The following is a 15,353-nucleotide window of genomic DNA, read 5'->3' on the forward strand; positions in this document are numbered from 1 at the left end:
TTTGGCCCAACTTTAGTTGATTAATTAACCAAAAGTTTTAAATCGTACAAAAAAATGATGCATCTACACTAAAAAAATAAATCATAACAGAGAAGAACAACATTGATATAACGCACCAAAACAAAACATAATTGCATATAAATATAAAATGAATCTCAAAACTTAAAATGTAGAAAGCTAAGAGAAAAAAAGAAGGAAAATTCACATTGAACTAATGACGAAGAAGATTATGTTTTTTGAACTTTTGACATCGACCTGCGACTTTATTGTCGCCATTGGTTAGGTAAGTGTTCAAATTGACAATCTCTTTCAACGTTTCTATGATTGTTAATACAGATAATGATATCCAAATTCCTCATCACAAAAAAAAAAAAAAAAAAAATCAACATATTTGAAAATAGAAAAAAGCAATCTGTTCTTTTCGTAATGGGATGATATTGTATCTACTTTTTTTTGTTGGTATGCCCATGCACTACAGCCAAGCAAAAGTGCATCAACTAATAAATAATTTAAATAGTAAAAAACATCAATTTTGTAAATGATCACATTTGACATTTCTCAACAAATGAACTAGTTGATTCCAACAACAGTTTTCTACAGATCCCTTTGTTTTACAGAATACATTACAATCTCTAAAGTCTCTCACCTGGAGAGATTTGTTCATATGATGTTCTTGAGACGGCAAAACTGAACTGAACAAACAGAGACAAATCAGTTAAATTCATGTTAGTATTTCCCGACATAGATGCTTATCGATGTTTAATGAAACTGAGAAACTTACAATTGAGTTTTCATTTTAAAAGAAATGGGTTGCCATCAAAATCTGAGGTTTCTTCTTTTCTTCTTCAACTTGAATTACAGCTTCTTGTCTTATTTCTTCAACCTTTTTATCCCAAATCTCATCCACTAGTTTCCATGTGTCATCGCTGATGATTTGGGTCTGCATATAACATAACACAAGAGGATATGAGAAAAAAAAAACGTTTGTTATTATGATCTATGAGTTCATTTGTTTACTACATACATACCTCCATTGGACGTGGAGCGCCAAATGTCGCAAAACCGATGTTTCCTGGTGAATATGTTACTCTTCCAGGAAGCGATACTCCGTGAATTCCCCATCTTCCCGCATAGATTAAGGCTCCATATTCATCGACAGGTCTCACAGGTTTCTGTTTTTACAGGAATTAAAAGATCTGAAAACCGGGAAAAAAAAAAACCAAAACAGAGAGAGTAGAGAGAGAGAGAGATAACTAACTTGAGGAATCCGTGGAGCTGTGTTGTAAATGTTCCAAATCTCATCAGCTTTGATTTCTCCCTTTTCAAGAAGCACATCTGAAAATAGTATCACAATCTTTAAGGTGGTTGAGTGTATGATGATGTCTGTAGTTGTAACGAAGAAACATTTGATATTCCAAACCTGTGATTTCTTCAAGTGCTGATTGATACTCTTGTAAGATTGATGAGCATTTCTCAACAGCAAACCGCATGTATTCATCACGTAATGCCTCAAGTTTCGGAACAAGCTACATGAAGGAGAATCGAAATTGGTGGCTTCTGAGATTCTCAAGAGCTAATTAAAAAAAAAAAAAAAAGGCTGGAAGTAAGATAAATAAATGAAACTTACGTTTGGAACGAGGTCTCTTTGGTTTCGGTAATAAGCTTTTCCAAAGGCAGTCATTCCCGTCTGAAGAATCAGAAACTCCGCTCGCTGTGAAGCTTCTAAAGTAGACTTCGCAGATATCCAACACAAGTTTTCTATTCCAAACATCTCTTCTTCAACTACTCTGGCTGTGAAGTAAGTGACAGAGATTTTTGTGATCTATAATGGAACGTGAGAGTAATTTCTTCGCTTTCTTTTTGGATTTATAACTTACGAGCACATGCACGGATTATTGTGTTCACATAATCTGACTTTCTCGCAAAAACTCTTCCTGAAGTTTCAGCGTAACGCATATTTGGTTGGCTTCGGATCGAGTTTATGTCAGTCTGCAGAGAGAAGCACAATGGTCTTAGTCATACTATAATCTAATATAACACATGAAAGAAACTGAAATCAAGTTTCTTGATCAACCTCGCTAATTGGACGATACTGATCGGGGAGATAACAAGCAAGAACAGCAACAGCTGCTTCTCTGTAAGCCAATCTCAACTTCAGTTCCTCTGGAACTTCAGTACTATCTTCTTGTCCAGTCTCAAATGTTCCTTTTTGCTGTAATTAGTGGAATCAGCATTTGCTAAAGCAGACCTAAGCGTTGATAAGCTGGAAATTAAACACTAATTACCCTCTTAAGCGCCTCTAGGAGTTCCTCTCTTCCAATGTAATCTAAATCTTTTCTAGCAGTCAAGATTCCAGCTTCATTTCTGTAAACAATTACCCAAACATCAGTGTTTTCCGTTTTTACCTCTGCAATAGTCTAAACACATAGTTAAAAGTTCTAGCATTATTTATTACAGAACGTTCTGGAGTTCTGCTCCAGTAAAATCTTCAGTGTTCTCAGCTACTTCTTGCAGCAATTCCTCCTTCTCATCTTCAGACCGAAAGAATTTATTTCTAGCATGGACCTTTCATAAAACGAAAGCCTTTAGCTAAAGCACAAAGCAATCCAAAAATCATTGATTGGGAAAGCTAAACTAAGTACCTGTAATATGGCCAGTCGACCATCTTTTGAAGGTAAACCAACCCTTATGATCTTGTCGAAACGCCCTTTTCTTAAGAGAGCAGGATCAAGAATATCTAACCTATTTGTTGCACCTATGACTAATACCTGACAAGATCCATGATTAATAGTACGAAATGTTTACACGGAAATATATTTTATTGCAAATAGAAACATTACTTGCGATGTAGTGACTTTAAATCCATCCATCTCAGTCAATATTTGAAGCAAACCTTGTTCTCTTTCTGCTCCTCCCTATTCAGTTAGTAACACATTTCAAAAGAAAGTTAATTTTCTTAAAGCAAGCTCTAATTTCCGGAACAAAGAAAACATGGAATTCTTACCCCACCAATATCAGGTCCACCTCGCTTACTTCCAATTGCATCAATCTCATCAATAAAGATTATAGATGGCGCAAATGACCGAGAGCTAGCAAAAAGATCTTTAACACGAGAAGCAGCCACTCCTACAAACATCTGAGAGATTGAAAGAGAAATAAGGATAACTCCTTTAAACCAAGACCTTAAGAAACCAGGATACTTAGCACAGTTTAACATGCTGACGTAATCAATCACACACCTCGACAAAGTCAGTTCCATTTGCCGCAAAGAAAGGTAAACCAGCTTCTCCGGCAATAGCTTTAGCCAACAGAGTTTTCCCCGTTCCAGGAGGTCCATGAAGAAGGACACCTTTCGGACAATAGATGCCTTTATTCTGAAATTCCTCATCATTCTTTAAAATCCGCACAATTTCTTGTAGTTCCCTCTTTATATACTCCTGACCGGCAAAATCATCAAATGTTACACCAGTTTTCTCTTCTGCTGATATAAACTTTGCCCTGAAAGAGAGAATCAAACATAATCTTAGATCCAACAAACTTGAGCAGAAGTGGTCAATACCGAAGGAAGTAGTACATTTCTAAACATACCGACTCTTGCCTAGGGAACCAAGTGCTTCACGCTTGAGGGGCTGCCTTATCTTTTTAGTAGGGGTTCCAAGATCACAAGGAATCAACTTGGCATAGATTGGCCTTGTGATACTGTCGATCCAAACATAAAGCGAAACAAAGAGGGCAAGTCTCATAGACCAAACCACAAAAGTGGCAACTGTAGTATAAACTTCAGCTGGAACCACATCTACATTAAAAACCTCGACGTTGACTATTTGCTGATGCAACTTCTTCCATACATCATTCCAACCATCAATTGGCATTCGGTCAACGATGTGCCGACGAAAAATTATCTCCTTGTTCGAGTTTTCTTCTTCTCCTTGGGGATCCCCATCTTTATAATAAGGCAATATCACTGCACCAACAACAAAACTTAAGCAAAATGTATCAAAGAGCAAATTTGACACCATATTCTAGCTTTGAGAGGCATGATGCAATGTATCACAGACGTAGTTCATATTGATATCATCCCCGAAACACACATAGTAATAATATCTGGCAGACCAACTAAAGAGCCTAGTCACACTGAAACGCTGAAAACAGAACTAAGAGCGACAGCATCATTGAAAGAAAATCCTCGAGAAGGAACTAGCTTTTTTCGGAAATTAACCGCAGTTGAGCAAATTTATTTCATTGGCATGTGTTACCAATTACAAAAAAAAAACACTGCAATCATAATGTTTTCTGTAACTTCGAACCTGATATGGTCTGTCCGTAATTTGAATACTCCATGTATTGAACACTGTTGGAATCTAAGAGCTTCATAAAATCACTAAAATTGATCCGGTGAGAGGTTTCAGGATCCCATTCTGTTCCTTTTAACTTCCCTCGCATAGTTAACAATGTTCTACTCCAATCTGAAGCCATCACAAGCTGCCTTTCTAATTGTACATTAGCCTTTCTCTCTAGCTCTTCCATATTGCTAAGTCGTTCTCCTTCAGCGTCCCTTAATCTCTGCAAAATCAAAGCTTTAAAAACTCCACTAAACGAATGCAACATACCCTCTTATCTACAAGTATACAATTCAAAATCCTAATTGATTTGTCACTTCCCATTCTAGAAAAATCTAAACTTTGACATGATTTGCAATTGAGATTAAAAAAAGAGAAAGACCTCAAATAAAAGATTCGACTCAGCATCTTCTTCCCGTGAAACTGAAGACTCGGTAGACTCAAAGCTCGATGTACTGCAACAAGTAATCAACAACCCATCTCTACGCGAAGGAAATATATTGACTTTACAGCTCAATTTAGCTCCCTCTGGTTTTCTCCGACGGACGAAACTAGAAAGAGAACCCCGAAATTGAAAGGGGAAGAGGGTATTAGAAGGGTTTAAGGGTTTCGAGAAATGGGTTGGAGCTAATGAACTCGAGATATAAAACGCCATTGTTGGACTGAAATCAAATCATCAGAGAGGATAAAAATTTCCTCACTTTATAGTTCCCTCAATTTCTAACGATAGGAGGTGAAATCTTGAAGCTGGGTGGGTTCTTCACGGAGGAGATTGGAAGAGACGATCAAAACGGTGCGTTTTAAATAGATTACTCGGTTCTATCGTAACCGAGATACACTGATCAGTAATTTTGATACCCAACATCTGTTATTGCTATCGAACCGAGCACAATTCTTTTTCTTTTCTCTAACTGACTCAAAACGACGTCGTTTAAAAATTAGTAAAAAAGAAACTGAAATATTATGGAATCGAACCCTTGACAACGCAAACTGATGTCAAACTCTCGTAACCACTGAACTACGATACTATTTCCTTAATGAAGTATACGAAATATTTATATAGACGTAACACCAACGAGTAGTTCATTGGCTTTGGTTATGTACATGAAGAAAGCCTTATACTTATCTGATTCAATGACTGAATTTCTTCAAAGCCAAAACCAAACCAGAGATTAGCATTTCATCATTACCATAGGCACATTTGTGTACCTACCTATCCTAGATACTAAAATAATCAACAACGAGTACTGAGTGTTTATAGGATATTATACATTGGAGAAAGAGTTAGAATATTAAGAGTTCTAAGTGTTTATAGGATATTATACATATATACACAAATTTATGTATATATATAAATTTTAATTAATGATAGAAATATAGTTTAAGTAATATTAAAATTTCCCCAAAAACACATCAATTTTAAAATTTGGAACGAAAAAAATATGAATTTTCGAAATGTCATATAAATCTCAAAATATTGGTTGACTTCTCGATAAAATAGATAAGAAGTGTTATTGGTTTACTGATTTGTAAATTCATATATAATTTGAAAATCCAAACACATCAATAATGAAATAACATGTTTTCTTATTGGATTTGAATCATCATATTTTCACTTTCAAATCCATTTAAAATATATTATAGATTTTGAAATTTAAAAATAAATCACTAAACAAATAACAGAAGATTCTAACTAGTATTTATAAATTATATAACCAATCTATATAGTATTTTGTACTATACATTCATTATACAAGATCCTTTTCCATTGGAGATACAATTACAACAAGTTGGATTTTATACATTCATTACACAAATTCATTTCCATTAAATTTTATGTTATACCCTTATGGTTATACTTATTAGCCGTTACCAACAGAATAATATGGGGCAAATTCTCAAACATTGACTCACCCAGCATGTAACACCTCAGATTCAATTCAGCAGCAGGTTTTTTTTGGCTCCTTTATGATTTATGGCGCGGTACACCTGATAGTTGCCCTTACGTAGATCAAAATCCGAGTCGGAAAACTTCCGTTAATGGCTCGACTGAGCATTTAAAAATCGCAAATAAGTGTTTTTCTTCTCAATTCTCCATGTGAGGGTTCTTTAAATTGGAGACATTCATGTCAAATTATTTTTAAGAATAATAGACAATTTATAGATTTATCGATTATTGTAGGTAATATTATTGATTGAGATATGAGAAAATCTTTGAAAATCTTTCTATTACTCTAATTTATTAATTCTCATTAATTGATTAATGTCTTTCTTTTACATATTAGAAAATACCAATAAATTTAGATTTTAAGGTTATAATATAATAACAAACCTCGCTAATTCTCATTAATATTTTTTTTCGTTTTTTTATTGTAAGATTATTTTTATATTGTTATATTTATTTAGAACTACAGAGATATTTATATAACAAAAACAAATTTGGCAAACAATCTTATAATTTTGGCATGTTCTAATTTGTAAAAGCAATCATTGGATGGCAATGAATGTAATTAGATTCATAATTTTGGCATATTCTAATTCGTAAAAAAAATGACATTTTGCGCATACACTCAATTAATAATACCCACGTATTTTAGGATATTTCCAAACGGTGCGTTTTATAGTAATTGAATTGCACCGCACCGTTTAAAGTAGATGCAAGAACCGGATACTGTCAAATTCGAATTTCCGGTAAAACAGCAATTTTGAAACCAAACCGGATTTGAAAGAGCAAAAAAAAAAAGCTTGATGTCCGGACCGGAGGAGGAAAGAGACCGTTGTAGTCTTTGTAGATCTGTCTTGTCGTTCATCGGGGGAGATGGTGAAACACAGAAGTTCATCTCGTTCGATAGTCTCATCTTTTTCTTCAACTAGACTCTTGTCTATAAAAGCTATATCTCTCTACTTGATCTTCATCTTTGCTTTTACCATCTGGGTTCTTGTCTTCAGCTCCAGAAACATACTAACCGACGATGACCAACATCGGGATCTAATCGATTCAGAATCATTTCCGCCACCGTATCTGCCTTTTAGGAAGAGAAATTTCTGTCTTTTTTCGTGGGTTTTGGATTTGAACGAAGAAATGAAGAGTCTTGATTTGTGTTTTTGATCGGAACGATTGAGAAAGTAAAAAAAAAAAAAACTATAACTCATTATATAATTGATCGGTTCGTTGTCATGTTAATTCGATAAGCATACTATATTGTACAGATATAGTGGCTGTTGCCCACATCATGAATGCAACTTTAATCATTCCTGAGCTGGATAAGCGTTCGTTTTGGCAAGATTCAAGGTATTTAAAATAATCAACGAGTACTGATCTTCCCATTGGAGAAAGTGTTGGAATATTAAGCGTTCTAATGTACTGCAACAAGTAATCAACAACCCATCTCTACGTGAAGGAAAGATATTGACTTTACAGCTTAATTTAGCTCCCTCTGGTTTTCTCCGACGGACGAAACTAGAAAGAGAACCCCGAAATTGAAAGGGGAAGAGGGTATTAGAAGGGTTTAAGGGTTTCGAGAACTTTATGTATAGCTTGTCCTTGGTAAATGACAAACAAGCAAAGGAACATCATATGTGTTACGGCTAAACCCACATCATAGCCTTAACACATATGACACGTTCCTTTGCTCGTTTGTCATTACCAAGGAGATCGGGACGACAAGCTATACATAAATGCCAAGTACTTAATTAGAGGATGATATTCATCTTCCCATCCGCTAATTATGTTCTCAGCGCTGACCAAGTCGGTTGAGGCATAATCCCAGCAAATAATATGGTCTTGCTGGTTTCTGATCCAACCCAATTACGTGCGCCATGAATCCTCACACTAGGGCTGGGCAAAATAACCGATAACCAAATAACCGACTGAAACCGAACCGAAAAAAACTAAACCGAACCGAACCGAAATTCTTCAAATACCCGAATGGTTAGTAAAAATCTATATCCAAACTAACCGAAACCGAACCGAACCGAACCGACAATTAAATGGTTAACCGAAATATCCGAAAATCTAGAAGATATCAAATATTATATACTTAATATTATGCAAAACTATAAAATAAACTTAAAATATAAATTATTTCTAGATTCAAAACAATTAAATATTTTAAATAATCAATATATGTAAATGTTATTATTTTGAATTTACAAAGTTAAATACTATTTTGTAAAATTGAATCAATATTTTTCCCTTTTTTGTATTTTTGTTATTGTATATTTGGTTAATTTTGGTTATATTCGGTTAGTTTTGGTTATATTTGGTTTATTTGGTTAATGTTAATATAATTTATGTTAGTTATGGTTATTTATTTAAATAACCAAACCGAAACCGAACCGAAAGAAACCGAACCGAACTAAACCGAAATTTCATAAATATCCAAATGGTTACTATATTACTATATCCAAAATAACCGAAACCGAATACAACCGAACCGAAACCGAATGCCCAGGCCTACCTCACACAATAGTCCCTTACAGAAACGTGTTTGCCAAGCAAGGGCATCCACAAGCCCATTAGAAGATGCAAAATAAGTCCATCCTTTGTAGCCCGACTCCGTGCTTTTCTAAGGATCTCATTACCCAACATCGTTTCAATAAGTGCTTCTTCCATCCGACAAAGTTGTGTTGCTTGTAGTGTTTGCATCAATTCTTCTGGACGTTGGGGGGCGCCCATCTCTGGAGGATCTGTCTCCATAGGATCATCAATGGGCTCTTCATGTGCCTGCAATACAACTGCAATACAATTTCTTCTTTTTTTTTGCAAAGAAATAAAATCAATGAATTTATATCAATAAAATGAATCGATATAATTACTTGTCTTTTTCTTCATTTATATCTTATCACATTTGTTTTATCCTCAATATAGAAAAGTAATGGTCCATTATATATATATATATATATAATACTTACATTTTATTTTCTATTTACTTAAAATTTAATTTAAGGTGTTAAACTTTAAATGGTTTTTGACATTATAAAAATTAAAACATATTACATATAGTTAAGTATTTTTCAACTAGTTTCATCGATAAAATTTTGCATTTCCATAACATCTTACATATTATATATTGTTTAATATGAAAAGTTAAATTAGCAAAAGAATAAACAAAACATGTGCCAAAAATAAGCAAAACATATGCCAAAAATAAGTAAAAAAAAAATTATTTTCATAAGGGGAGAAACTCAGTTAAACGTAAAACCTTTGAAGATTTTTTGTTTTTCGAAGACCTTTAGTTTCGGATACAATGTAAGACTCTTAAATAAACCTAACTAACCAACATCAATATTGAAGAAAAAGTAGTTGTAGAAGAAGAAAAGAAAGTATAATCCAGACTCAATATAGAACCATGTTCCTGACAATATTTCTCATATGCGTCGGTTCCTTTCCGTAAATCATTCCAAAACCACGTGGCATAAGCAAATGGCGTATAACTCAAATAACCATTTGTATTTTTCTTCTTAGCCACAAAGATATTTTATCCCGCAGATGTCAAATAACTAAATTGTAGGACAGAATCACAATCAACAGAAATGAAAAGCATGTTAGGTGAGAGATTGTTAAAAGGTGCCTGACTCAACATTTCATCAAAAAAATATCGAGAATCAACATGTTTCTGCTCCGTTTCCTTCTCGGTGGATGACAAATGCTTACCACGACAAAGTTCTGGTTGAGATGAAGATGCACCCTCTTTCACCTCTTCTTCCTTTTTTCCCTCCTCCACAGGCTGAGGAGATTTCACCTTAGTCGCGACTTCCCTTGCACGAGTCTGAGTTTGAGTTTCCTGCGTCGCGGTCTCTACCATCACCGTCTCATCCTTCTTACTCGTGGAAGACGATGAAGAATCACTTTTCCGGCATGCTTTCGAACCGTCCTTCCTTTCCCTTCCCTCTGTTCTCCATTTTATGAGTGTAACTAAACCAAAAGAAGCACAAGAAACAGCAAAGATATGAATGCGGATATCTTCAGATCTCGCTTGAAGAAGAGAAAGATAGAGAAATGAAAAAGCAAGAGCTAGTATTTAATGGGGTTTGGTTCCGATGGTTTGAAAAAATCGCAGAAGAAAATGAAGTTTTTCTAACTTTCCCTCAAAATTGAAAGACTTACAATCTTTTTTGTTTGGATGGGTGTAAGCTGTAAACCATATTAAATTCAAGCATTCGACCATTATTTGTATAAATTATTGTTCTCATTAACTTGCCCCAATTAATGATCATGTGAATGTTTTTTTTTTACTACTCGAGCAAGTTGGATGACACTGTAAAGAATGTTTATTGAGTATGTCTTTACAATAGTACAGTAGAGGTTTATATACAGAAGAGGAGAGGGAACCTCTAGGTTAAGCCATTACTATACATTCCTAATATAGAGATATCATATAATCTTGTGTATCTTGGAATATCTCTTACAGACACTATCTATTTCCAAAAATGGCACTACAACAAATATTCACATTAATAGCACATGACGATAGCTCATTTTCCACAACTGCTATGATAGAGTAATTATTTTTTCGATTGTTCTATAATAACACTAAAACAATGCTAAGAAACCAAATCACATATTCCGCCAACATTTGCTCGAAAATATTGAGTTAAGCGCCATAACTTAGAAAATATTAACTTAAGCGCCACAATTTTTCCTTTCTTTTACATTGGTTTGGAGACAAAAATGAAAAAAAGAAAAATTTCGACCAAAAGAAAAACAGTTCTTGAGGAAACCATCTTCTTCTCCCTCCATCCTCCTCGCAGATCTACTCCGCCGTTGTTGCTGAACCATCTCTCCCACCCTCTTCCATCTTAGCCACCTCATCCATCTCCAATTCCTACGACCCAGCTCACCCAAACCCTAAATCGAAATTTTGGTTGATTTAGGGTTTATGCCTCATCTTCCCCGTCTCTCTCTCACCTCATTGGCTCTCTCAGTGAGGAGCCCGATTCCAGTTTAGGGTTTATGCCTCATCTTCCTCGTTTCTCCCTTTCTCTCTTCGTAGCCAGCCACCACCATGGATTCTCGAGCTATACTCGATTCCGCTTTGTTTCAACTCACTCCTACTCGCACGAGGTCTATCTCTCTCACTTCTGATTCAATTTACTTTGTTTGATCTTCTTTTTGTGGTTGAATTGTGTTTTGAATTTTGTGTTTGATTGTGTTTTTTAAGAGTCGATCTGGGCTCTTCTGTGAGAGTAAGAAGCATAAGCTAGCTTCTAGAATTTCAAACCTTTCGTCTCTCATCTCCAATTTGCTAGAGATCAGATCTCTAAAGGAGGTTACTCCATCTCTCTTCATCCTCCTTCTTTTCACTCTCCTTGGTTCACCAAATCCACTTTTGATCGGTAATTTTAATTCCCTGAATCCCGATTCTTCGATTTTTTTGTTGACAATTTCTAATTTCAGATTCTCATTATGTCAATTTTGTTTGCATTATTGGTGTGTATGTGAGTGGAAGAAGATCTTGATAAGACAATTTTGAACTTGTTGCTGATTATGTTTCTTTAATTTTGTAGATTTGTAAACACGCCTGCGATAATCGAGAGATTTGCGAATCTGGAGAAAGAGATCTTGTAGATTGAGCATTCTATTCAAGCTAATGAAAACGCCAATGCTGCTGCTGATGCTGAGCAATTACAAACACAAGATGGTGAAGCTAATTCTGGAGTAAGTAGTAATCTAAGGAAGTCGAACGAGTTATTCAAGGTAAACTTGTGGTTTTGAGTTGGACTGTGTTATTTAGTTACTGGTTTTGTTTGGTAAATTGAGTGTTTAATTTTGTTCTCAATGTATTACTATAGAAGGTATTTGAGAATGGCAATGAGGTTACAGGAGAGGAAACCTCAAAGTAACGTTTCTAACTATGGAACTTAATACAATTTGTTTTGGCGCATTCTGCCATTGATGGATAAGTTTTGGTTGACTAATCGTGTTTTTTTGTTCGTCTCATTTACCATAATTCAGCTTCAACGTCTTCTTGAAACACATAGGACATTGCTACTGTAGGATTTCGATAAGTTTTGGTGGTTGCAGTGAAAGCCGTGCAGTAGATACAGAGTCACTATGTGTTCTAGCCGGAAAGGTGGTCTGGTCTGTTTGCATTGATGTTCACATTTTTGACAATGGAATTGGCTGCATTTCTTCTTCATGTTCAGGTTCTTGTTGTAACAATGATCTTTTATGTGTATTTTGTTGCTCACTCTCTAATATGAACTTGGTTTTTTTCAAAAATCACACATTAGAATATTTCATTATATTTATATGACTCTCTTGTCTTTTAACTCTCTGTATCTTTGATGAATTAGAGCTATGGTGCAAGGCAGTGCAAGTGTGGATCAGAGGACCTTGCTCTGTCCATGACATCAACTCTTACTCTCTCTCTCTCTCGGAACAAATTGTAAATGGTAACATTTTTTTCCTTCTTCTTATCTGAGTCATTGCTTGACCTACTTAGTAGGAGTTGCTCATGCTTCATTTGAGTACATCAAGTTCATAATGTGAGTTGGAATATCTTATTGGAAGTTTTGGTAGTCTTGTGAAGGTTTGGAATATATCTTATTGCTCTGCTTGTTTTATCCGTTTCATTATGTTTTTGTGTTTATGTCTTGGTATAGGTTCCCACATTGCCTATATCTGTTAGTTGTCTATTTGAACATGTTGTAACGTTGAATAATAAGGTTTGTAGGTTTCCGCTCATGTATAGGTAACACTTACAATTTATGGTTTATTTATCTCTATGTGATTGCTATGTGCTTATAGGGTTAATGGCATATTGTGGCTTCTCACGATTCTTTTGTTTCATATGAGCAGATATATATGGAGAGGATAACTAACATGTCTTTTTCATACATTCAAAGTGAACTAGTAGCTGTTCAATGGACTATTTCAAGAAACGCTAAGTGAGCAGCTAAAAGAGAGTCTTTGCTACAACAAGTAAGAAAGGCTGGGTTACATGTACATGTCATGTTAGTTTTATTGTTAGTTTTATTTTGTTTAAGACTTGGTGACACTTTGTTATGTAAGACTTATTTTGGTTAATGTAATTTATGTTATGTATGTTGATTATTTTATGAAATGTAAAAATTTAAATATATTTAAATAAATTTTGAAAAAAAAATTCTAATAATAAATAAAACAGCATGAATTTTGTGATCCAATAAAATATATTATAGCATTCGATTAGTGCTATGATATAATTACAGTAAAAACTCCTAACATAGCGTGTAAAATGACTTATAACATTATCTTTAAAAATTTAAAAAACGGGATAACATAACATTTCTAAACTGCTATGGTATAATACTATACCATAGCATACGAATTATGTGGTATCATATGTGAGGTACCTACAATAACAGTGGCCTAACATAGCGTTTGTAAAAGAGCTATGAATTACATATTATAGCGTTTCTCTCGTACTAACAATGTACATATTTGTTGTAGTGTGGAGAAATACTCATTTTTATTCAAATTCTTATTCCATTTTTTTTTTTCGGATCTGTTTAAACAAATGTAAACAAAAGTGTGGGCCTTAATCGTTTACACATTACATCGTCTATGGCCCTTTTACTCTATTTAAAATGATTAAAAGGATAATTAGAAAAGGAGAGAAGGTATTAGCAATTAATCCCATATTCAATGCATTAGTGACTTCAAAGTGCCCCTACTCTAGGATCCCACTTAAAAAAAGAACCATATGCTGTTACTTGCCTATTCCTAATTTGTATCATTCTTGTTATAGTAAAATGGTAAAAGAAATCAATAAGAAGAGAAAGGAAACAAAATATATATCTGAAAAAGAACAAAATGGGGTCACTGAATGTTTTGATATGTCAAGACTCAAGACGGTCCGGTTTAACATTTTCAGACGATAAGGCGCAATGAACCTACTAGTCTACTACACCTCACACGAAGGTGCAGTGCCCATTTCCAAAAATAGTGTAATTTGAACAAAGAGAAATAGGTGAGGAAATTTAAGAAAAAGGGATGATAAAAAGGAAAGATTACTATTAAGTGAAAAGTATGAAATTATGAAGACTACCCGATTCTTCTTTGCTTAGCTTTTCCGTATTTGGCATGCCCTTAACCACCACTTCCTTCGCATCTTTGTAAATTAAACAAATTAATATACAGTATATATTAGCTGTGAACTACTGATACACTTTTATTTACGTGGCTTGCTTTTTTAGAAAAAGGGAAAAAATACTAAACAGTGTAGTACTATAATTTTTGTCCACCATGTTCTATGAAACTCGTCCAAACATTAAAGGGTTTAATTATGTCATCAACTCTTACGACTTTTTCTTCTTTTATATTTCTTCGATTGGACACAACGAAAACGGTTTGGTCAGTACTGTCCATTTGTTTTTTTTTTCGGATCTATTTAAACGGTATTAAGATGTATGGCCGTAAGAGTTATACAATTTTTTTTATAAACAACTTATTGGCGTAAATGAATATATTTAATTTGGATTTTGCCACAGTTTAATAGATTTTAAAATTTTAAGCAATTATAAGTTTGTAACTATGAAATACTTTTGATGCATTTTCAAATAGAATTGTAACAAATGAAAGCAACCTTTGAGAAAAACTATTGATCGCAATCATTGATTGTTGGAAAATGAAATATAGTATGTACGGATGTACCTACAAAGAGAGTTTCAATGAATAATAATACAGTAGTATCTTATAATGTACTATTTATTTACACTTGCCTTCCTTTGGTCTAACGGATTTTTAAATCTTAAAGTTAGGTTTGTCATAACTACGATTCGAGCTTAGTTATTTCTAGAAATCATGCATGCATTATATTTAGAGAGTGTCGAGACCGGTGAAGTTGTGTGTTATGTGATGATTGATATTGATCTAAACAACTACGACGAGAGCTCTTCTGTTACTTTAGACCGAATTAAGTTTTTGTAACTGTTGGTTTCGGCGATTAGTGATTACAATTTACAAGTTTACAACGAACGAGCGACACATTTTATTATTTTGTTCTGTTTCCTTCACCTATTAAGGAA

The 15,353-nt window shown here is 34.3% G+C and overlaps 1 protein-coding gene and 1 long non-coding RNA gene across 5 annotated transcripts; one reads left to right on the forward strand and one right to left on the reverse strand.

The window, feature by feature from the left end:
* Nucleotides 1–530: 530 nt before the first annotated feature.
* On the reverse strand, nucleotides 531–5,247 carry LOC104727087 (putative inactive ATP-dependent zinc metalloprotease FTSHI 4, chloroplastic). The gene is made up of 17 exons (XM_010446093.3): nucleotides 4,723–5,247; nucleotides 4,308–4,563; nucleotides 3,589–3,964; nucleotides 3,240–3,498; nucleotides 3,005–3,136; nucleotides 2,841–2,915; nucleotides 2,643–2,768; nucleotides 2,456–2,565; nucleotides 2,286–2,364; nucleotides 2,075–2,212; nucleotides 1,878–1,989; nucleotides 1,628–1,791; nucleotides 1,421–1,526; nucleotides 1,259–1,335; nucleotides 1,029–1,172; nucleotides 782–940; nucleotides 531–692 (listed from the first exon to the last, which is right to left on the reverse strand). Exons 1-16 carry the CDS (start codon nucleotides 4,993–4,995, stop codon nucleotides 797–799), a joined length of 2,571 nt encoding a protein of 856 aa, XP_010444395.1. The 5' UTR covers nucleotides 4,996–5,247; the 3' UTR covers nucleotides 531–692; nucleotides 782–796.
* A 5,535-nt stretch (nucleotides 5,248–10,782) lies between these two features.
* Nucleotides 10,783–13,424, forward strand: LOC104787769 (uncharacterized). 4 transcript variants are annotated; one of them, XR_002038215.2, is made up of 7 exons: nucleotides 10,783–11,406; nucleotides 11,504–11,678; nucleotides 11,850–12,039; nucleotides 12,135–12,181; nucleotides 12,298–12,488; nucleotides 12,639–12,737; nucleotides 13,144–13,424. It is a non-coding gene; the product is annotated as an uncharacterized LOC104787769 (long non-coding RNA). The 4 variants fall into 4 exon arrangements; XR_015571097.1 differs by having other exon boundaries at nucleotides 12,138–12,181; XR_015571098.1 differs by lacking the exon at nucleotides 12,135–12,181.
* Nucleotides 13,425–15,353: the final 1,929 nt, after the last annotated feature.

This window comes from Camelina sativa, chromosome 11, assembly GCF_030686135.1.
Source record: "Camelina sativa cultivar CO46 ecotype springtype chromosome 11, ASM3068613v1".
Classification (NCBI taxonomy): domain Eukaryota; kingdom Viridiplantae; phylum Streptophyta; class Magnoliopsida; order Brassicales; family Brassicaceae; genus Camelina; species Camelina sativa.

Coding starts and splice junctions, on each gene's coding strand:
- LOC104727087 (XM_010446093.3), bottom strand. CDS start 4,995: ATGGCGTTTTATATCTCGAGTTCATTAGCTCCAACCCATTTCTCGAAA. Junction 2,213..2,285: donor TCCTAGAGGCGCTTAAGAGG/GTAATTAGTGTT, acceptor CACTAATTACAG/CAAAAAGGAACATTTGAGAC. Junction 1,792..1,877: donor AATAATCCGTGCATGTGCTC/GTAAGTTATAAA, acceptor CTTACTTCACAG/CCAGAGTAGTTGAAGAAGAG.